This window comes from Callorhinus ursinus, unplaced genomic scaffold (genome assembly GCF_003265705.2).
Source record: "Callorhinus ursinus isolate GAN/ISIS: 27379988/994484 unplaced genomic scaffold, GSC_fseal_2.0 scaffold18, whole genome shotgun sequence".
NCBI lineage: Eukaryota > Metazoa > Chordata > Mammalia > Carnivora > Otariidae > Callorhinus > Callorhinus ursinus.
This window is the reverse complement of record NW_027397080.1, coordinates 3,850,212-3,873,266: the sequence shown is the minus strand read 5'-3', so window position 1 is coordinate 3,873,266 and position 23,055 is coordinate 3,850,212. Positions and strand designations below refer to the sequence as shown.

The window sequence follows — 23,055 nt, the reverse complement described above, 5'->3', positions numbered from 1 at the left end:
GTTGGTTGAGCGACTGCCTTCGGCTCAGGTCGTGATCCTGGAGTCCCGGGATCGAGTCCCGCATCGGGCTCCCTGCTCGGCGGGGAGTCTGCTTCTCCCTCTGACCCTCTTCCCTCTCGTGCTCTCTGTCTCTCATTCTCTCTCTCTCAAATAAATAAATAAAATCTGTAAAAAAAAAAGAAGGCATCAGACAAGGGCAGAGTAGAGATAAGGTATGTGGCTTAGGCTTTTTAAGCTATCCACGTGAGCCATGATGGTCAAAACTGAGGGGCCATAGTAAGAACGAAGATAAATGGACAGATCCAGGAATTACAAATAATAGGACACGATGACTGGCTGGATGTGAGGAATGTAGAAGGAATCAAGAGGGACTCTGGTTTCTGGTTTGGGCAGCCAGATGTGAAAGCAAACATTCACTGAGACTAGGAACATGGGAGAGGAGAAGCAGGTGGGTGGGTGCGGGGTGAGGGGTTGTCAGGCAAAGATGATTTCAGTTTGGAGCACGTTCTTTTTGAGGCGTCTGTAGTATAAGCAAGTAAGAGTATTCTGTGGGCAGCAGATAAGTGGGTCTGGAGCTCCTGAGAGAGGTGTGGCCTAGGGAAGTGGGTTTGGAAACCTTCATTATGTTAAATGAAGTCACGAGAATGGATGAGACTGCTCAAGGAGAATATATAGAATGAAGAGAAGGCTGAACTGGACACCTTTTTATGGCAAATTTTATGTATATTTTACCACAATAAAAAATAAAATTCAGCGAAAGGGATCAGGAGAGAACCCTTCAGGGAGCAGGTCAAGGAAGAGGAACGTGCACAGCGAGCAAGCAGGAGCAGCCAGTGGGGGGGGGGGGGGGAAAGAGGTGGTGACAGATGCCAGTGGCAATAACACCCCAGGGGGCGTGGTATAATTAAAAGTGTTGTCTGGTTCTGAAAGGACAAGTGACATGAGCGCTGAGATGTGTGTTGGTTTTAGCAACAGGGACTTGATGAATACAGCTTCCGTTTAGTGATGGGGAGAAAAGCCAGACTGTCAAAGGGCGAGGGAATGAATGAGAAGTGAGAAAATGCAAACCTGTTTGAGTAGCTCCATGGTACAGCTACAAGCTTGTAGTTAAGACACGATGCAGGGGCAAGGAATAGGGATTTTGTTTGTCGAAGGTGGGAGAGAACCCAGCGTGTTTAAAATGGCAGAGGAGGGATGCCTGGGTGGCGCAGTCGGTTAAGCATCCAACTCTCGGTTTCGGCTCAGGTTGTGATCTCAGGGTTGTAAGATTGAGCCGCATGTCAGGCTCCAAGCTCAGTGCGGAGACTCTTGAGACTCTCTCCCTCTCCCTCTGCCCCTCCTGCTCATGCTCTCTCTCTCATAAATAAATCATTTAAAAAAATAAAATAAAATGGACCTGGGAACTGGGAGGTTGAAGACCCATCAGAGAGAGTACACTTAATGGTGCAAGATTCCCGAGGAGGTGAGAGGGAAAGGGGTCTAAAGCACAGGTGCAGGGATGGCCTTGGATAAGGACTTCTCCTTCACTGTTTCATAGGGAAGGAAAAAATGATAGCTGGAGAGGAGTTAAATGTGTCAGTGGATGTTAGGAAGTTGGGAGTCCCCTCCCTTTTTTTTAAGGAGATAAAACACTGCAAGGGATGATCAGTGGGCAGGACAGCCAAGGAGAGACTGTCTGCCAGGAGGCAGCGGTGGGGAGCTGTAGTTAAGAGGGAGTGGGAGGGGGTGCAAAATTTTCTTTTTCTTTTTTCATTCCTGTGCCCGGTTGCAAGTAGCCCATTGGTCAGCTAGGGCTCATGGATATTTTAGGTCACCTAACAAGCCTATTTGCATTCAGCCAGGGGGTCACTGTGGGCCCTTTTACCTTACTGAGGCTTCCGTTGCTCAAGCCTGTTGCCTAAAAGCAGTCTCTACATTCCCCCCTGACCAATCGATGGTGGCAAATCTTTGGCATTTGGGCAAAGGTCTCATCTTCAGTAGCTTCTTCACGCTGGGGAGTGGGGTATGCTGTCCCTACCTAGCCTTGTCGTCCGTCAGGGGTTCTGTGCAGTTACAGACCAGAGCATGGTATTATATCAACGTGCAGGTCTGAGATTCGAATGAAATTCCTTGGTGGCCAGGTCCATAGGATTTAGGGGGAGGGGATCCTCCAGTGGTATGGGTGGAATCCTTGTTGAATTGTCATTTGTATATGGAATTGTTGGATTTACTCAGACATGTAGATGCACTTTTTGCCTGTAGATCAAGATGGCAGCTGGATCTCAGGGAACAAAGGGGAAAAAGGGAGCCTGAAGAAGCAAGGTGGCTGAGAGTCAGGCAGCATCAGGAAAGGGTCCCAACCGAGTCCCTAGTGTGTGTGGATTCGTTCTGGACGACCTTCTGCTGCCAGTTGCGCCTCAGGTTGGAGACCTCAGGGGGACAGAGTGCGAGAGAGGAAAAGGGTCCTTTGTCCTCACAGGCCCGGGCAGTCCGAGACCACATGGGGAGCTGCCCTGGTCAGAGACTTTCAGCTGTCTCAGGAGTACTGGGGTTAGACCGCTGAAGGGCTGAAAAGAGAGGAGAAGGGAGGAAAGGATCCCTCCGAAGGGCAGGAGGGTAAGTTCCTCACCCTTTCAGGTGAGGGCAGTCTGGTGGCTTCCCCCTGGGGCTTCGGATCCTCACTGAGGAGCAACGTCCTCTGGAGGTCATCAGTTCCCCAAGGAGTACTGGAGCCGATCCACTGAGGGATCTTGGAGAATCCGGGGAGAGCCCTGGGCCACCGAATGTGGGGCATCCCAGTCAGATGGGGGCGGGTGGCACAGGCTATGGAAAGATCCACCCCAGGCAGAACAAAGCAGATAGAAGTTTATCGAGTACACACACTGCCAGGGAGCAGCCGGCTCGACGGCAAAGGGGAGACTGTCTGCAGGACTTCTCTTCTTTCTTTCTGTTGTTTTTTTTTAAAGATTATTTATTGGGGCGCTTGGGTGGCTCGGTCGGTTAAGCGTCTGCCTTCAGCTCAGGTCATGATCCCAGGGTCCTGGGATCGAGTCCCACGTCGGGCTCCCTGCTCAGCAGGGGGCCTGCTTCTCTCCCTCAGCTGCTCCCTCTGCTTGTGCTCTCTCTCTCTCTCTCTCTGTCAAATAAACAAATAAAATCTTTAAAAATATATATAAAGACTTCTTTATTTATTTGAGAGAGAGTAGGGGGAGGGGCAGAGGGGAGAATCCAAAGCACACTCCCCACTGAGTGCAGAGTGCATGATCTCACGACCCATGAGATCAGGGCCTGAGACGATGCTTAGCTGACTAAGCCACCCAGGCGCCCCAGGGGTTCCTTTCTTTTTTTTTTTTTTAAAGATTTTATTTATTTATTTGACAGAGAGAGACACAGCGAGAGAGGGAACACAAGCAGGGGGAGTGGGAGAGGGAGAAGCAGGCTTCCCGCCGAGCAGGGAGCCCGATGTGGGACTCGATCCCAGGACCCTGGGATCATGACCCGAGCTGAAGGCAGACGCTTAACGACTGAGCCACCCAGGCGCCCCCCAGGGGTTCCCTTCTGATAAAGTGTACTCTTTGTGCAGATGCCCCTGATTATGGACACAGCCTCATCGTGGTTTTGTTTTCATCTTTAACACTGTGCTGAACCACAGCCATTTTACTGAGAAAAATTGCTGCCCTGCCTATAGGGCTGTTAGGAGGATTACATGGGCTCGAGCATGTGAGGCCTTTGCCACATTCATGTACTTGATCAATGTTGGTTTCCTTCTCTCTCTACTCTCACGTACGTTACAGGTGCAAGATACACGTCTGTTGGATGGACTGGGTTTGAATTGCTTTAATCAGAGGAACATGAGGCCTTGAAAGAATTTGCACAGAGGGGACCGTGCTGGGCAGACCACTCCCGAGCCTCAGCCTGACCTTCACTGACTTTCACCTTCTCTTGGCAGGTGGGCACGAAGACTTTTCCAAGATGATCGATGAAGCTGAGCCCCTCGGCTACCCGGTCGTGGTGAAGAGCACGCGAGGACACCGGGGTCAGTGCTGCTCCTTCTGGCTTCCGCTAGGGCGGCACCTCTGCTGGTTAGAGAAGCGGGGCGCCCCCTCACGGGGCTCGCGGTGTCGTCTGTCCCTCTCTCCCCTCCTTGCTGCCCCCACTGTCCTTGCTGCGTCAGACCCTTCTCGTTCACTCCCTGGACTTGGCAGCAGACTCCTGACTTGATCGTGACTGGTCTCCCTACCCGGGTGCCAGTGCGGCCTCTCTTCTTCCGAAACGTCTGTTCTTCTCACTCCCCGCTAACAAGCGCTTCCAAGAGCCCTGTTGCCTCTTAGACAAAGTCCATATTCCTCGCCATAGAACTGAAGGCCCTGCAGCTTCCCCCTTCCTTTGCCGCCCTCTCTGGCCACGTGACCCCTCCATCGCCCACTGCAGACTACTTCTCCTTCACTAGCTTGACCATGTGTTTTCTTTTCTTTAAAACCTCTGCCCTCTTCCATTTGCTGGCAGTGCCATCTTCCTCTGGCCTCTGGTGAACCTCCACTCACCAGTAAAGACCAGCTGCACCGCCCCCCCCCCCCGCCCCGCCGCTGTTTCTTTCCCCTCCACATCCCTGGCCCCCCTCCCTCGCTGCCCGCTCTCCCTTTGTGTTTCTGTGGCACTTTGTCCACGCCTCTAGCATAGCACTGCCCTTTGTGACAGCTGCAAGGGCATGTGCCTCTCCCCCTGGCTGGCTGGGCACTGCTCAGGGGCGGGAACCCGGTCCCCAGCCTCCCCGGCCCCAGGGACCTGCCGCAGCGCTCGGTGCAGAGCAGGGACTGGTAACGGAGAGGAGCATGCATGCAGCAGGAAGTCTTCCCGCAGCGTGGGGGCAGGTGCTCCCTGATGCGACCCAGGGGGCACATTTCCATGCTCAGGGCATCTGCAGTAAGGGGAGGCCCCCGAAACAGACACGTGCTGAGCAGTTCCTGTGCCGGAGGGACTGGGCAGTGAGATGAGCTAGACTCGGTCACTGCTCTTGAGCTACAGTGTGCAGGGAGTAGAGACGGTTGCGTTGCAGGGTGATATCCTCTGTGGCAGGCCGGCCCAGCGCCTGCTTGGGCCTGACAGGGGGGGCCAGCTCGGCCACGAGGCAGGGAAGGCCTCACTGGAGGAGAAGGAGACTTCAGTTGGAGTGTGGAATTCAAACTGGAGGAAGTAAGTAAGCGAACATACGGAAGCAGGTGTGAGCAAAGCAACCTGTGGGAACCAAGGGTTCCTGTTGAGGAGAAAGAGGAATGAGTCTGGGGGCCAAGGTGGGCCCCTTAATGCTGTTCAGATAGATATGCGACAGTGCTAAAGTTCGATGTCTAATTTTTTTTATTGTGCTAAAATATACATAATTGAGAATTCAACTAATATTTGAGTGCCCACAGAGGGCCAGGCACTGTTGTAGGCTCTGGGGATACAGAAAGGAACAAAACAAATCTCCTGTCCTCAAGGAGCTCTCATTGTAGAAGGGTAAGACAGACAATAAATGGAAATTAAATAAAATACATGGTATTTTCAAACATTTTAAAAATTGAGATGTAGGGGTGCCTGGATGGCTCAGTCGGTTAAACATCCAACTCTTGATTTCAGCTCCGGTCATGTTCTCAGGGTCATGAGATTGAGCCCTGTGTCAGGCTCCGTGCTGGGCGTGCAGCCTGCTTAAGATGCTCTCTCCCTGTTCCCCCCCTCCCGCTTGCATGCTCTCTCTCTAAAAATAGAAAAATAAAAAAATTTAAAAATTGAGATGTAATTCATATAACAGTTTACCACTTTTAAGTGTACAGTTTAGTGGATTTTAGTATATTCACTATTGTGTACAACCATAGCCACTATTTCGTTTTGGAACGTTTCCATTCCAAAAGAAACCCTGTACCTTTTAGGGGTCAGTCGCATTTGCCTTCCCTGGACTCTGGTAACCACTAATCTATTTTCTGTTTCTATGGATTTGCCTATTTTGAACATTTCATGTCAGTGGAATCATCCACTATGTGACCTTTTGTCTGGCTCCTTTGACTTAGCACGATATCTTCATGGGCCATCCATGTTGTAGCGTGGATCAGTACTGCATTCCTTCTGATCCCTCAACAATAGTCTGTTGTGTGGATAGCCTACATTTTGTTTATCTGCTCATCAGCCGATGGACATCTGAGTTGTTTCCATTTTGTGGCTGTTAGGAGTAATGCTGCTGTGGACATGTGTGTACGAGTTTCTATGTGGACATATGTTTTCATTTCTCTTGGGTACCTTCCTAAGCCAGGAATTGCGGGGTCAGGTTGTAACTCTATGTTAAACCTCAGAGGAACTACCAAACTGTTTTCCACAATGGTTATGTCATTTTGTAGGCCCACCAGCATTGTGCGAGCATTCTGATTTCTCTTCATCCTCCCTGATCCTTGTTTTATTCATTCACTCCTTTAGTTATGATTGGTTTTCTTTAACTTTTTGATTGTATATATTAATTTGAACGTTTGTAGCCTGAAAAGTGGGCAGGCCTAACTCTTAGAATATACATATATGGGGGCGCCTGGGTGGCTCAGTCATTAAGCGTCTGCCTTCGGCTCGGGTCATAATCTCCAGGGTCATGGGATCAAGCCCCACGTCGGGCTCCCTGCTCCGTGGGAAGACTGCTTTTCCCTCTCCCACTCCCCCTGCTTGTGTTCCCTCTCGCTCTGTCTCTGTCAAATAAATAAATAAAATCTTAAAAAAAAAAAAGAATATACATATATGAATGTCCTCTTTGCCTTGACAAATTAAGCAAATAATCACCATACTTCCACCATAAAAGCAAGCCACAAGCCAAAATACATGTTTCCCAAGTGTTAGTAATGTAAGGGCCCACTTTAATTATTTATTTTTAAATGAATTTTTAAAATCTTTTTTGAGGTCTAATTAATATAATGATTCAATATTTGTATACATTGCAAATTGGTCAGCACAATAAGTCTAGGTAACATCCATCACTGTACAGAATTTTTTTATGATGAGAACTTTTAGCAACTTGCGAATATGTGATTTGTTTTTATTATCACCATCCCAGTGGGTGGAAGGAGGCATCTTATCGTGGTTTTGCTTTCTGTTTTCCTAACGATTAGTGATGTTGAGCATCTTTTCATGTGTTTACTGGACATTTGTAGATCTTTGGACAACTGTTTATTCAAATCCTTTGCCCGCTTTTCAGTTGGGTTACTGGTGTTTTTATTGCTGAGGGTTTTTTTTTTTCTTTTTAAAGATTTATTTATTTATTTTGTGGGGGGCAGAAGGAGAGTGACAGAGAATCCTAAGCAGACTCCTGAGTGCAGAGCCCAACGCAGGGCTTAATCTCACAACCCTGAGATCACGATCTGAGCCAAAGCCAGGAAGAGTTGGATGCTCAACCAACTGCGCCACCCAGGCACCCCTTTTGATTGCTGAGTTTTTAAGAGTTCACAACGTGTGAACATAATTTGAACATGTTTTTTCCCCACCCTGTAGGTTCTCATTTTACTTTCTTGATAGTGTCCTTGGATGTACAGAAGGTTTTGATTTTGATGGAGTTCGATTCATCTATTTTTTCCTTTAGTGGCTTGTGCTTTTAGATGTCATTTTGTGGCTACTTAATCCAAGATCACACAGACTGATAATTGCGTTTCCTTGCAAGCATTTTATAGTTTTAGCTCCTACCTTTGGGTCTTTGATCCATTTTGAGCTAATTTTTGTATATGGTGTGATGAAGGAGTCCAGCTTCCTTTGTTTGCGTGTGGATATCCAGTTTTCCCAGTATTATTTGCTGAAGACTGTTCTTTCCTCCATTGGATGCTTTTGTAACTCTTGTCAAAAAGCACCTGACTGGGGCACCTGGGTGGCTCAGTCGTTGGGCATCTGCCTTCGGCTCCGGTCATGATCCCAGGGTCCTGGGATCGAGCCCCGCGTCGGGCTCCCTGCTCGGCAGGAAGCCTGCTTCTCCCTCTCCCACTCCCCCTGCTTGTGTTCCCTCTCTCGCTCTGTCTCTCTCTGTCAAATAAATAAATAAAATCTTGAAAAAAAAAAAAAACCACCTGACCATCTGTGTGAGGGTCTACTCTGGGCTCTCAGTTCTATTCCATTGATCCGTATGTCTATCTTCTTATGGCAGGCCACACTGTCTTCATGACTGTAACTTTGTAGTAAGTTTTGCAATTGGCAAGTTGGGCTCCAACTTTGTCCCTTTATTCTTTTTTTCAAGATTGTGTTAGGTATTTGGGATCCTTGCCTTTCCATATGAATTTTAGGATCAGCTCGTCAACTTCTGCAAAAAAGGAAGTTAGACTTTTGGTGGGGACTGTGTAGATCAGTTGGAGGAGTGTTGCTATCTTAACAATATTAAGTCGTCTGGTCCCTGAACATGGGACATCTTTCCATTTATTTAGCTCTTTAATTTCTCTCAAAAGTGTTTTGTAGTTTTCAGCGATAAGTCTTGTACTTCTTTGGTTAAATTTATTCCTAATGTTTTTTTCCTTTTGATACTCTGGTAAATGGGATTGTGTTCTTAATTTCGTTTTCAGGTTGTTCATTGCTAGTGTAACACATAGTATCTTAGGGAAAATGGATGGGGAGTAAACAAATTACAGTGGTAGGTAGACCCTAGTGTATGGAAATGCTCCTTGCTCAGCTCGGAGTCTGCTTCTCCCTCTGACCCTACACCCTCTTGTGTCTTCTCTCTCACTCTCTCTCTCAAGTAAATAAAAATAACATCTGGAAATAAATCTAAAGAAGGAAGTGGAATGGTACAGGCTGTGCCCTTGAGAAAGTTACTAATCTTGTAGACCTTTATTTCCCTCTAGTGTAAAACAAAAGTAACTGTTCTGTCCTAATGGCTTCACAGGGCTAATATGAAGTGTAAATGAAATAATAAAAAAACAATGTGTTTGGCACACAGGGCAGGTGATCCCCCTTCCCCTTTTTCCTCTGTGCCTGAACACCGTAGCTCCTTTAGTAATTGCAGACTAAACCCCATATTAGAACCTGCCACCTGCCAGGAACCAAGGAACCAAGTCCCTATATCGAGCCCCCATCTCTGCTGAAAATCCTACCTAATATCCAGGGAACCCCCAGTGCCTATACCTGAATCCCAGCCATCTGTGGTCAGATGCCGGATCTCCGGCTGCCAAATGTTCAGTGATGGAGACATGTGTTGGGGGGTTACTTCTCAGTCTTCTATGCCACTAGGGGCTGATACCCCATCACTCTTTTTATTAAGACTTCAGAAGGGTCCCACTCCTTATAACGTGGTGAGACAAATCTTAGGAAAACCATCTCTTTGTTCCATATTTGCTAACAAGAAGGCTCAGACTGGGTGTGCTCATGTCAGATTTGCAGAGCAAACTCATCAGGAACTCCTACTCAGATCTGTCAGCTAATATGCAAATGGAAAAGCAGAGGCTAAATAATTTTAAAAGCACTGGTGATTCAAGCAGAAAAGGAAGGATTTGGAGTCAAGTAGGAATGCTTTCCCTAGATAGCAATAGAACTATAGATCATTCCTTTTTTTTAATTATTGAATTAAACAGGTATAGCCAGATAATAAATTTCTTGTGTTTAAAAGGAGGAGGGAGTCTTTCAGGGGCTCCCTCTTTGAACTCCCATATCATTTGCATACACCTCTCTTAATGCTCTGTCATGCTGTATTGCAGTTACCTTTTGTGGGTCTCTCTCTACCTAGCCTTGGAATTCCTCTAAAGTGTGTTCAGTTAATTATGTTCTGTAAACATGGATTGACACCTGCTTTGTACTTCGAGCCTAGTGTGAGGTTTTGGAGGATTAACAAAGTGGGTTAGAGATGGACTCTGCCTAATCAGCATCCTGGGGTGATGGGAGATGCTGACTGCTTTGGAATTGAATTGACTAGATCCTTAGGATTTTATTTTGGCCTCTCCTCTGTGTTTCTGGAATACATTATTATTCCATCCTGAAAAAAGAGTTGTGGTAGAGGGAGAGGGACGTGAGTAAAACTAAGAGAAAATAAGGTTCGGCGGCCATTTGATAAGAAGCGAGAGTTTGGTCAGAGGAACAGAAGGGGCCGAGGTAAGGCAAGTTCAGAAAGAACGGACAGCTGTGTAGGACAGGGAGATGGGAGGGCAAGGACTCAGTTCGGAGGCTTCTCTTAACTACTCCTCCTGCTCTTTGTCTTTCTTCTTAAAGGAAAAGCTGTTTTTCTTGCAAGAGATAAACATCACCTCTCAGACATCTGCCATCTGATCCGCCATGATGTGCCCTACCTGTTCCAGAAGTATGTGAAGGAGTCACACGGCAAAGATATCCGGGTGGTGGTGGTAGGGGGCCGGGTGATAGGCTCTATGCTTCGCTGCTCCACAGATGGACGGATGCAAAGCAACTGCTCTCTCGGTAAGGTATAAGAGCTCACAGTCCATTTTTTCACTAGGGATTTTTCATTAGGATGTTTGCACTCATTCGGTAAATGTGGACCGATCCCTCCTATCTTGTCAAATCCTCTGCTGGGCTCCAGGATCACAGATAAGAATTAGAAACAAGCCCTGTCCTGTCACGGCAAGCAGCCCAGGAAAGGGACAGACTGGTGTGGGTGCTGTGACAGAGGTCAGGCCTGGGTATCAGGACACTGAGATTGAACCCTGTCTGGTAGGTGTTAGGACTCAGCAGCCAGGTTTAAACCAGAGAGTGAAATGAGGATCCATGTTTGAGAAAAACTGACACTGGGTAGAGGAGGGATGGAAGGCATGAGACAGGAGGCAGAGGAGTTTGGAAGGCAAGAAATAAAGAGCGTCTACACTGAGGCAATAAAAGAAGATAGAGTGTATCCTGCTTTTGCATTGTAATTGAAGACTGTGTTTTTCTTAATATGTACGATATAATTAGAAAGCTGCAGTTTATATTTGGATCAAATGCGTAACTCCGTCCCTTGAAGCTGTTGTTTGTCTTGTTTTCTGTTACGGTGAGTGGAGATGTCCCAGGAGGGATATAAAATCTTGCCCCCATCACAGAAAACTATTGTCACCCTCATTGAATGAATGTGTATGTTGGTAATAAGAAGAAAGAAAAATGCCCACGGTTACATCCTAAATGGCCCTGTGAGCATACCAAGGCTAGTGAGTAGTACAGAGGTGGAGACACCAGTTTGGTCCTTCCTTCACGAATACCAGTCGAGCCGTTGCCACGAGTGGACTCGATGAGAGCGCAGTTAATGGGAGAGTCCCTGCCCTGGGACAGCTTACGGTCCCACAGAAGACAAGACCTGAAAGCAGATCATTGCAAGACCCTGGGATGTAGTGCTGTGGTGGGGGCAGATGCTAGGCTCAGGTTCACACAGTGCTAAGTACTCAACATCTCATTTTCATGTATGGTGCCACCACGTGGAACCTCAGGTATTATGTTGTCTTTTTTAGTCACCGTATCAGATGCATTCTTTAGCGAGGTAGGAACCAGATGGTTTTGCCATTTACCCATGTTGCTTTTCCTGGTGAGCTAGTCTAAAACTCTTCTGTAGCCTTTTCCTTATACATTCTAACAGGTGGGGAAGGGACAGTGTCAAAGTGAAGGCATTCATTGTTGGACCTGAGAATACAGGTCTTACGTCTTTCCAAGGAGACTATTAAACCTGAGGTTAACTCTGTAGTAGGTAAGGACAGTCAGACTCTCTTTGGCACAGGATTTTGTCTCATAAGCCTTTCTATCTCCCTCTTCCTAAAACATAACGTTAATTTATTTTACAGACTTATTTACTTTTTTAGAGGTGGGGGAGGGGCAGAGAGAGAGAATCCCAAGTAGACTCCGTGCTGAGCGTGGAGCCCGGCACCGGGCTCAGTCCCACGACCCTGAGATGATGACCTGAGCTGAAATCAAGAGTCCGATGCTTAACCGACTGAGCCACCCAGGTGCCCCAACGTAATGTTAATTTTGCTTTTTCTGTACAAAAGGAATCCATTATCACGTAGAAAATTAGGAAAACACGGCAAAGCCCAATAAAAAAGGTATTTATCATTAATCCCACCCTTTAAAGACAGGCATTATTAACATTGCTATATTGTTCTTTCCGGCAATATCTTTTTGTACAATTGTGGTCATGCTGCACAGTCTTAAATCCTTCCAAATATTTTTCCATGGGATCACCAACGCTCTACGAGCATTATTATTCATGATTGTAAAATATGCTGCTTTCCTCTATTGCGAGATATTTGTAGTTTTTCATTTACTTATCAACAGATGTTTAGTGAGTGCCTATTATGTCCCAGGATTTTGATTTTCCAGTATTTTAAATAACCCTACCATCAACATCTTGGTGCATAAAGCTTTTTTCCATTACATAAGATTATTTCCTTAGTGGTAGGTCAGAGGAAATAAACATTTTACAAACTCTTAGATAAGAAATGACCCTATTGTTTTCCCAAAGGGCGTCCTGATTTCCAAGCAGATCTTCTGTGAGTAATAAGAATGCCTGTCTCCCTGCCCCTCCTCAGTATGGCCCCATCTCTTCTTTGAAGGGTCATTGTGTCCTTGGTGTCTGATATCACCATTATGTCACTGTGCTTTTCCTACAGGCGGTGTGGGCGTCATGTGCCCGCTGACAGAGCAAGGCAAGCAGTTGGCCATTCAGGTGTCCAACATCCTGGGCATGGACTTCTGTGGCATCGATCTCCTCATCATGGATGATGGCTCCTTTGTGGTGTGTGAGGCAAACGCCAACGTCGGCTTCCTAGCCTTTGACCAGGCATGCAATTTAGATGTGGGTGGCATCATCGCGGACTACACCATGTCCTTGCTGCCCAATAGGCAGACTGGCAAGATGGCTGTCCTCCCAGGACTGTCTAGTCCCAGGGAGAAGAAAGAGCCAGATGGCTGCGCTTCAGCTCAGGGAGTTGCGGAGAGCGTCTACGCCATCAACAATGGGTCTACCTCTAGCGAGAGTGAGCCTGAACTGGGAGAGATCCGGGATTCCTCAGTGAGCACAACGGGGGCCCCGCCCCCCATGCTGCCCGAACCTGGCTACAACATTAACAACAGGATTGCTTCAGAATTAAAACTTAAGTGAATTCCTGCTTTTTGGCAGCATTTAAACCAAATCCTACTGCTTCCCTATAGTTTTGAGTGAATAAAATCCAGACTAATGTGATTTCATTTGCACAGAAACTAGAAAATCCCATCTGGGCACTCAGCATTCTTTCTAACGATGATTTAAGCAAACAGCTTAGCTTTGTGGTTTTTACAGACACTAATATGAAAACACTCACCAAGAGCAACATCCCGGGCGATCGACTTGAGACCGATGTCTGCCGCGAGCACTTGAATGCTACGGCTGACTTTTAAGGCACTGCCTGGGAGCTGCTGCTTCTGGCTGTTTCTAGCAGAGCCCATGAACTCAGACCGGCTCCCGGAAGTGCTGCACTCAGGAGCCACCCCCGGAGGCAGGCGGGTGCAGAAGAGAAGGAATGTGACTGCAGTTACATGGCTCTTCGCTAAGTGCGTGTGTGTGATGCTTGAAGAATACACAGTTCAGTCTGTGCTCCCCGTCAATCACCATCTTGGCCATATTTCTCTGACACTCAGGATATGGTGTTTTAGGGAGCTTCCTCATTAGCATTTTCGATGAAGCACTTTGTAGAAAGTTTGAGACCGAACATTATTTGATTCACCGGTTGGCAGATACCCTGCTGCGTAACTGGGGCTTTCTACAAATTGCTTCGCCACTCTGAACTTCTAGACCCTGCTTCAACTAACGCCAGCCCCAGCAGCCTTTTGCACCTTTGCTGCCTTTGGCCTCAGCTGGAAATGCACTTCAGTGAGCTAGTGGCCACACACTTTATTTCTTACGCGTGCACTAGAATTGAACACCATGAACTTTCTTGTCAGTAGACTCTGTTCATTTGTCATCCAGAAGCCAGTGGGTTTTTATCATAGGAAGCTACTGGAAGATAATCATTTTCCCCCTTCTCTCCTAAAACTTTGTGTACCGCTTAGCTGTAGAAGGCTGTCTTGTATGCGTTGGCGTTGTGGGCCTGTTGGGCAGGTAGAGCCGCCGGAAACACTCTGACCCCCTTGACCCCTAGTCCTAGCCAGGTTCCAGAGACCTGTCCTTACCCACTTTTTCCAAACTGGGGAGACTCAGGAATTACTCATTGCACGTTTAGGGGGAGGAGGGGCTGGGTAACGTAGACAGGACACCAAGTGCTTTTCATTTTAACTCTTTAAGCAGTAGATGATGATCCTTCCCTTGGGTGAAATCATGGAGATGGAGTTTTCCATCTCTGCTTATATGAAGTAGGACGAGAATGAGCAAGGCTCCCTTTTTAACCAAATACACTCAAACGTAAGCACTCAAGAGTTACCACAATCTGTGTTACTTCCTCGGGAGACCATACCCGTGGGCTGTGATACTGCATGAGCCGAGAACAGATAGAATTCCTCTTTGGAATTCCCTCTGAAGCCATGCAAGGGAAGAGGCCTTACAGCCTTACAGTCAGACTTCAGATTTTATACCACTCCTCCCCACAGGCAGTCCCAAGCTCCATCACCCATTTTATCTATCAGACTTATTTTCTAATGCTCTTTGGCTGTTAAAAAAAAAACCAAAAAAACAAAAAAACAAAATCATCCCTCAAAACATAAATCTACCCACAAAGGACAACAACGAGGAAGCTTACAAGTGGACAGTTTCCAAGGAAGGCTCTAGAAATAGTCTGAGTCAAGGTCAGCTTCACTGACTAAACATACATCTTCCCAAGGTGACTAGTTTGAAGGCAGCAACACCCATTTGGGTGTATAAATTCCTGTATTTACTCTGCTGTAAATGTAAAATGTATATAAAGTCAAAACTATTACATTTTTTCACAACACATTTAAATAGAAATTGGCTTTTAAAATATTGTGGCTAAAAGCACATCTCACCAAGTAACAGACAATTGAAAAGCATTTGGCTCCATGTAATGGAGATATTGTACTACACAATTGTAGTTTAAATGCAGTCCAACATAGGGTGCATGCCACTCAGTTGTAACTCTAGTAATGTGTCTTGTACAGTTGACAAACGATAATACTTCACCTTTATGCAGGTTAAGACATTTACCTTATCTTTACCACTCAGGGTGGGTTTAGAAGGATAGTTCTAGGTCTGTTCTTGTTGGAATTGTCCATATGCTTTCTCCGTAAACATCTGAACCAAGCGATGACCTTCTGGAAGCTGCATTCACTCATTCCCACTGTTCAGTGTAAGCCCAATCTCCCCACTTTATCTGAAAGGACGCTAGCAGGCCCTGTCCCGAGCAGAGCAGCTAGAGGGTGCTTCCAGATTTGTCAAAGAGGGCCCGTCTTCCAGCTGCTAGTGACATCTGTAGTCATTGGCACCATTGCTTGAAATGTAGCCCAGCCTGGAAGCAGAGAAAGCTGGATCACACGTGGATCACAGCTCCCACCTCCCTGCACGCACACCCCCCCCCCCCCAGATTTCCCATACCCGCCATGGGCCCTGTGAGCCTTGGTCATGGGTCTAGGCCACACTCATTACAGCTGCCTGCAAGGCCTGCTAGAGGAGATGTGGGACGCAGAGCCAATTCCTGGTTCTGGCTCTCCCCTTAAGGAGCTGACAACCTTGCACAATCAGGTAGGCTCTGCCTCCCGGGTTTTCATTCTTCCAATAGGGGAGATGCCTGTTTACCGCTTGAGGGTGCTTTGAGGTTGAAGTGAGTTAATTAATGAGACTGTGCATCATGTGGGAAGTGGTAGAAGAATACCTCCCACATCAGGTTTTGTAAGTTTCTCATTATCCCTCCTCTTGAGGGAGTCAAAGAAAGAGGCCATGAATTCTTGGCATTAGCACACTAAACAGTGGTAGGGGGCCTGAAAAAGGATGCAGCTTCTTAGAGGCCTTACCACCTGAAAGGAGTAAGGCTCTCGGGTGTATTCACATAGCCTTCTGGATGTATCGTATATAACCTGAAACTCCTGACTCTCCTATATCAACTAACAGTCTTCCTTATGTAACATAAATTGCAGTGTCTGTATATGGTCTTCCCATTACCTGATAGTAGCATCTTGAAACTGGTCAAAACTTGAATGCCAATAGCTCCGTCACTCAGAATATATATGATTCTGCACTTGGGAAAAATGTCTTCATGCTATCTGTCTGATTGCTGTGGGGTCCGGGTTTGTGAGAATGTGGGTTGGGGGCTTTAGGTCTTTAAAACCTGATGAAACAGTGTAAGTGGATTATAAGCTCTTCCTATCACCATTGCAGACTCATTGCTCCCAGCCAAGAGGGGATTCCGTGATAGCTGCGGATGGGGTGAGGAGGAAAGGGAAGGAGAAAGGTCTTGGATAGTTTTGTGACGTTTCAGCGGAAGGAATAAGAAATTGGGATAATTTGGAATTCCAGGGGGAACGAAGAAGAAATGGCTCTTCTGGGGGTTGTTCAAATGAAAGAATCATGCACACATATTCATTAGAGGTAGGGGTCTTTGAAACTTCTGTATAAAGAAAATAAATTACGTAGATTCTCATCGGCCTTGAGGAAGTGGGAGAGACATGCCTCAGCCCTTCCTTAAGTCCAGATGAATGCTGGTCTTGATGCAAGCCCAGGGGAGATGGAAGCAGCTTGCTGGGGGCTCCAGGGTCCCCCGAGTAACAGCTGGCCCTTCTGCAGAAAACTGTGTGCAGGCAGGCCTGGAGCCACAGTGCTCTGAGGTGGGTCTAAGGAGCCACGTCAGAGTGAATCCAAAGCCAGTAGAACAGGGAACCTCAGCTTAATACTTTCTTTTGCACCTGTAGGTGAGGCTTCTATTTGCTGTCTGTGCAGATGTTTGGGGACGAGCCCTGACAGCAGTCATCTCTGTCACTGTCCAAAGCTCGTGTTCTTCCATCTGCTGCTACAGCCTAATAGCAAGCCTCGTGCTGTTTTTTACTTTCTCTGAGACTCGAGATCAGATCATGATTTAAAATGCTTTTACTTGGAAGACCCCCTCCCCCCCCCATCTCAGGAATATGTTGTTGGAATTGTTCCTGAAAACCATATTATGCTTCCATTCCAAGTCTCTGGCCAGACCCTGCAGCCCTCCCTTCTTAAAACACACAGCTGAGTACGACAACTTTGTTCCTTCAAGATTTTCAGCTTCCTTCTGCAGGTGTGGTTCCCGTGCCAACGTGTGGCACTCTCCTGGGCCCTGTGCTGGCCTCCCCAACCCTGTTTGGTAGTCTCGCTGTGCCATTTTGTGTTCACTGGGCTCCGAGGTGACACTGAGAAAGTCACCCACCAAGCCAGATTTGTTTTTTTAGTATTTTATTTATTTGAGAGAAATGGAGAGAGAGAGAGTGAGCATGAGCCGGGGGGAGGGGCATAGGGAGAGAGAGAAGCAGACTCCCCGCTGAGCAGGGACCCTGGGATCATGACCTGAGCCTGAGGCAGATGCTTAACCAACTGAACCACTCAGGCACCCCATTAAACCAGATTCGAGGACAAAGGAATAACAGCACTCTGGACACCAATTCAGTCCCCCCATTTTATAGACAGAGGATGTGAATCCCAGAGGCCAAGATCACTTAGCTAGTCAGCAGCAGGGCTGGGATGCGGGCAGTCCGAGTCCCCGTTCTGGTTTAGCATGCTGCCAGAGGTGGCTCTGTTTTTCCATGGTGCTTAGCACTTGCTGTCATCCTGGACTCACCCTCTGCCCTTTCTCCCGCTGAGCCTCTGCTCTGGATCCACGTGGTGTTGATGTGCCAGCTCAGAAGGCTTCACCTCTTGGATGGCCTTAAATGAGAGCCCTAGGGGCACATAGGAGATTTCTAGGGTACAAGCTGGCATATGGCCTGCGCCCTCAGACCGGCCAAGACCATTTAGCCCCACCTCACACCATCAGTGATGGATGAGGGGGCAAGGCCCCTGCCGAGCTGGCTGAAGGCTCCCTTGGTGCCAACTTGGCTGGCATTTCCCCACTGCAGAATGTCTTGGATGTATGGAGGCCTTTGTGGGCCTCCGTGAAGGTCAAGGGCTTGAAGGTCCCAAACTTCTCCCATCGGGCACTCCTTCAGGGGGATCCTGCTTGATGCACATGTTCCAACTGCAATGAGCCACAAAGTCAAAAGTGTCCTCCCACTTCAGTTCCACAGCACATTCACCTGCAGCCAGCCACTAGGCCAGATTCTTCCCTCTTGACGCCCATATGTCAGCCGAGGCCCACATAGCCCTTGAGATCCGGGCACGTCCAGTAATTGGGCCTTTGGATGTCTGTGATCTCTAAGGCGCTCACGTTTTGGCCGCCACAGCTGACACCAGACTTCTGCTACCTCATTTTAAGCAACGATGGGGTCTCCTCCCTGTGGTCCATCAAAGACACGAAGATCAGTTCTCCCATTTCCACACACAACAAAATTCAAATGCACCCGTGTGTGTGGGCACACGTGTGTTTCAATGACGTGGGAGGAAACAGAAGACATTACAGCAATGCAGACACGGTACGCCCTTCATAAAGTGTTCTTTGGATACACCACTGAGGAACCCATCACCTTCCACCCCACAAGTACCTGTCTCCCTACTTGGGACAAACCAAATCCATTTACATTCTCCTGTACAGCAGTATGGCCAGTCCTTTTCTTTTCTTTTCTTTTAGATTTTATTTATTTATTTGAGAGAGAGAGAGTGAGAGTGCATGAGAGGGGGTAGGGTCAGAGGGAGAAGCAGGTTCCCCACTGAGCAGGGAGCCCGATGCGGGACTCGATCCCGGGACTCCAGGATCATGACCTGAGCCGAAGGCAGTCGCTTAACCAACTGAGCCGCCCAGGTGCCCGCCAGTCCTTTTCTTAACTTGATTCCTGCCAACGCCCTTACCTTTGAGATTTCCCCTTCCCCGTTTGGGTGGCTTATTAAGGGCATTTTCCTAAACAAAGGTGGCTCCCTCAAGAGGAACTCTCAAGGTGATACATTTTTGACTCGTACGACGCTACGCAGGCATCTCAACAACCAGAGTCCCCACCGTCAGGGTCTTCACGCTCTCTGGCAGGCAACACGGGCTAACGTCAATAATGCCAGTTTGAGTTAGACACCCCTGGTGCCAATCCTGACTCCAAAACCTATAGCTTGTGTGACCTCGGGAGAGTCGTTTCATCTTGCCACATCTTCGTTTCTCTACCTATAAACGTGATAAGTAAACACAGTCGTGAATGTGAAGCACTGAGCCACATGCCTAGCTTTCCGCAGCATCCTTCCCACTGTCAGCAATCACAGGCAGCTTGTGCCCGTGATCGTGGCTTGGGGCCAAGGGAGGAGAGCCGGCAGACAGCAGCTTTACGGCTGGGAGGGCGAGGAGGGCTGGCGGCTGCTTGTGCATGCCGTGGTCCAGGCTTCACAATTGGGAGGTTCCGTCCGTCCTTGAGATCTAGGATGCTACAGTGTGAGATCTAGATGATGCATTTGGCTTAATGCTGTATTTGAAGGAAAGGCTGCCTCGGATGACTAGGAGGCTGCAAAACCTGGTGAGCAGCCTGACCTTGGGCAATTTAGCACCTGGTTTTTCCTGCATGAGGTTGGCTGGCTTTGCATCAGATAGAAGGAGGAGGTGCCAGGGATTTGCATGTAATCCGTCAAACAGAGGGTGAGGGGAGTGCAGGAGGCCAGGGCTGTGCAGGGAGCTCCAATAGTGCAACAGCACCATCTGGACTTGGTGGGGCCGACAGCCCTGAGATCAGATGGAAGTAGCCAATCAAGTGGCTCATTTTCCTGCTGTCCTGCACCTGTCCCGAGGGAGGCTCCCAGAATGTCCTGTCTGGAAAGAATGCTCATCTCCTGTAAGGAGAGCAGGGCTCTCAATCCCTCCACATAACCAACAGAGGTCTCTCTGAAGACAGGATTCGGCAGGTGTTTGGTGTTATCCCCCCGGAAGGGGTGCCCCTGTGCCAGTGGGGCGCTGGAGCCTGCTCGCTCTGGCCCAGGGGAGGGGATCATGAGCATTTTGCAGGAATTTAGTGAGCTGGCTCTCAAACACAGCCATCATTTTTTAGAAAAATGAAATGATATCAACCTATAATGAAAGTATATTACAAAAAATAAAGTTAAAAATATAGGTATTAAATACTCAAAACTCATCACTTTGCAATTATTTTACTACATTTTTCTATTATCCATGCTCTCGAGGTTACGCTCTCGGAAATGTCCTGCGATGAAGAGATGAAGGGCATGTTGCTGCGAGTCTCTGCAAACGCCACCGTTCAGTGACATCACGTTGGTGACTTGACATCAGCCCTAGTAGGATATCTTACCCCCCCAGCCCCCGAGATGGGCAGATGCCATATATCAAGTTTCTACCCCTGGAGGGCTGGTTGCGAAACATTTAGCAGCATCCCACTGCTACTTGGTGACCGAGAAAGACATGGAGCCACATGAGCATTGAAACACCTCGTTCTGGGGAGGTTCGCCTGGGTGATGGATTTCTTGAAGCAGGTGTCCTGGTAGAATGTGCAGAACTGGCCAAGAAAAATGCTTGAAAACGCTGCTTCTCCGCTTGTTTTGTCTTGCCTCTGTTTTCCACACGTGAGAAACGTGTTTCATTTGCTCCTAAACTTCTGGAGTGATTTGTGAGTTCTGTCACACTGCGGGTGGGTACTTCGGCTCAGTTCCCCTCCAGGAAAGTGAATTGTCGTTTCCCCTGCCTAACCGGCAAGCTGAAAATGTGCTACAAGGAATATGTCTTAACTAGGCATTGAGAGAGCTCATTTCCAAGTGGTTTCTACAGCAATAACAGTGTTAACTTCTCCAACAGGGAAGAAATCATTTATAAATGATTGTTTTGCTGTCTTTGCTTTTTATTAAAATTATTACTGTGGGACAAGATGCTTTGTTTGCCTTTGTTCCCCCAACTCTGTGCCTTTTGGTTGTTCTTTTTAAGTAAGGACCACATGCTGAAGCTACATTTTATTATTTTCATATCATAAAATGAGGGAAAATCTTCACAGATACTTTATCCTATTCATTCGCACACCAGCTGCATTCTGAAAAACCATAATTTTCCTTTCAAACGCAGAGTGTCGTCTGAATTGTAATATTGCCAGCTCTCAACTGTCAAGATGATGGAGGAAAATACTAATGCATATGGTATGAGCTTGTCATGGGCCTGCTCCATGAGCTCTCCTGGGCTGACATGTGAATTGAGATTCGAAGAGCAAGTGAGAGCAAGAAGCCATTAACAATGACCATGTGGCACAGTACGGGCCCCAGGGGACAGAAAGAATCTGTGGGCCCACCTGAAGGAGGCTCCCGGGTGAGGCTGAGCCCCCGGGACCTGTGTGTTTGCATGAGATTTCACAGGCCTTCCTGGGACCAGTGATAAGACCTTTAGCAACTCACTCTGGTCAGCACCAGGCCTGAGACCCTTGAACTAAGGCTGTTCCCCAAACCACTCGTATGTCCTTTGATGTTTCTTTTTATTCTTTTTATTTTATTTTATTAATTTTTAAAAGATTTTAATCTATTTGATAGAGAGAGAGAGAACACCACAACCAAGGGGAGCAGCAGAGGGAGAGGGGGAAGCCGACTCCCCGCTGAGCAGGGAGCCCAATGTGGGGCTTGATCCCGGGACCCTGGGATCATGACCTGAGCCGAAGGCAGATGCCCAATCAACTGAGCCACCCAGGCGCCCTTATTCTTTTCATATTATATGAAAATCTTCAAAGGACACAGAAGTAGAGAAAATAGTTTAGTAAACCATCCAGATTTTAAATTACCAAAATTTTCGGGGCGCCTGGGTGGCTCAGTCGTTAAGCGTCTGCCTTCGGCTCAGGTCATGATCCCAGGGTCCTGGGATCGAGCCCCGCATCAGGCTCCCTGCTTGGCGGGAAGCCTGCTTCTCCCTCTCCCTGGGTTCCCTCTCTCGCTGTGTCTCTCTCTATCAAATAAATAAATAAAATCTTAAAAAAAATAAATTACCAAAATTTTCTATTTTTACTGCATCTAGTCATTTATTTTCTTTATGCATTTAAAAAATCCCACACACCACATCTTTTTCTCCCCTGCATTCTCCAAGAGCGTGCGTCTTCTTTTTTTAATTTTTTAAGTAGGCTCCACAATCAGCCTCCAATGCAGGGCTTGAACTCACAACCCTGAGATCAAGATCTGAGCTGAGATCAAGAGTCCAATGCTTCACCGACTGAGCCACCCAGGCACCCCAGCATGTATCTTTTTTAAAAGAGGACACTTCCTTATGTCTTTACCACGTCTAAAAAAACTAACAATAATCTCTTGGTACCATCTACTTCCCATTCTATGTCAAATTCCCCTAGTCGTCTCACAAAGAACTCCGTCTGGCTGCTCTGTGGGCCAGGGTATTCGATGGGGCAGGAGGTGCATGGGAAAGGGTGGTGACGGTTTCCCTGCCCTCCCGACTTTGGCTCCAGCACAAACCATGCCCACAGCGGAGACACCACTGGAGGGCCACCAGCTGGCTACAGACACCTTCCCAAGCTGTTGGATCTTGGGATTTCCTCTCCTCGAGGAACAAGCCGACGAAGCCCCCTTCTATTTCCCAGGCTCCCGTTGTCTTCCCCCGAGACCCACGCAGCCTCCCAGCTGCTGGCGCCGCCCGGCTGTCACGGTGGCGCCCACTCCACTGCGGTTCCCTCTTTCACCAGCCTCGGGGAATCACAGCTCTTCAGATCTCCCAAAGAGCCTGGGCCTCTTCGTGTGTTAGAAAATCTGGGTTGTGTTCCTCCTGGGATACCGGACAGAACATCTGACGTTGTGTCACCTCTGAGGGCACAGCCCTGAGGAGAGACACGGGGCAGCTGATGCCCCGCCTGCTCGGAGATTTTCTTTTTAAGTAATTACATGAAGACAATTGGTGAAATCTGGAATGAGGTCTCTATTTTATTATCTGATAGTGTCATATCCATGTTAATTTCCTGATTTTGATGATTGTACTGATGAGCACCTATAAGAGCATGTCTTTGTTTTTGGAAAATACACATTCAGTGTTGGGGGGTAAAGGGGCATCAGGTCCGCAACTTACTTTCCAGTGGTTTGGAAAATGGTGAATATATAGAGAGGAAAAATGATAAAGCAACTGTGATAAAATGTTAACATTTGGGGGA

The 23,055-nt window shown here is 47.6% G+C and overlaps 1 protein-coding gene across 1 annotated transcript in view; it reads left to right on the top strand.

The window, feature by feature from the left end:
- RIMKLA (ribosomal modification protein rimK like family member A) overlaps positions 1–20,791 on the top strand; it is a 38,130-nt gene extending 17,339 nt beyond the window's left edge. Inside the window, exons 3-5 of the mRNA XM_025856620.2 lie at positions 3,929–4,015; positions 10,162–10,365; positions 12,534–20,791. Of these exons, the coding sequence (XP_025712405.1) occupies positions 3,929–4,015; positions 10,162–10,365; positions 12,534–13,024 (782 nt within the window). The 3' untranslated portion in view covers positions 13,025–20,791. The remainder of the gene's footprint in view (positions 1–3,928; positions 4,016–10,161; positions 10,366–12,533) is intronic.
- Positions 20,792–23,055: the final 2,264 nt, after the last annotated feature.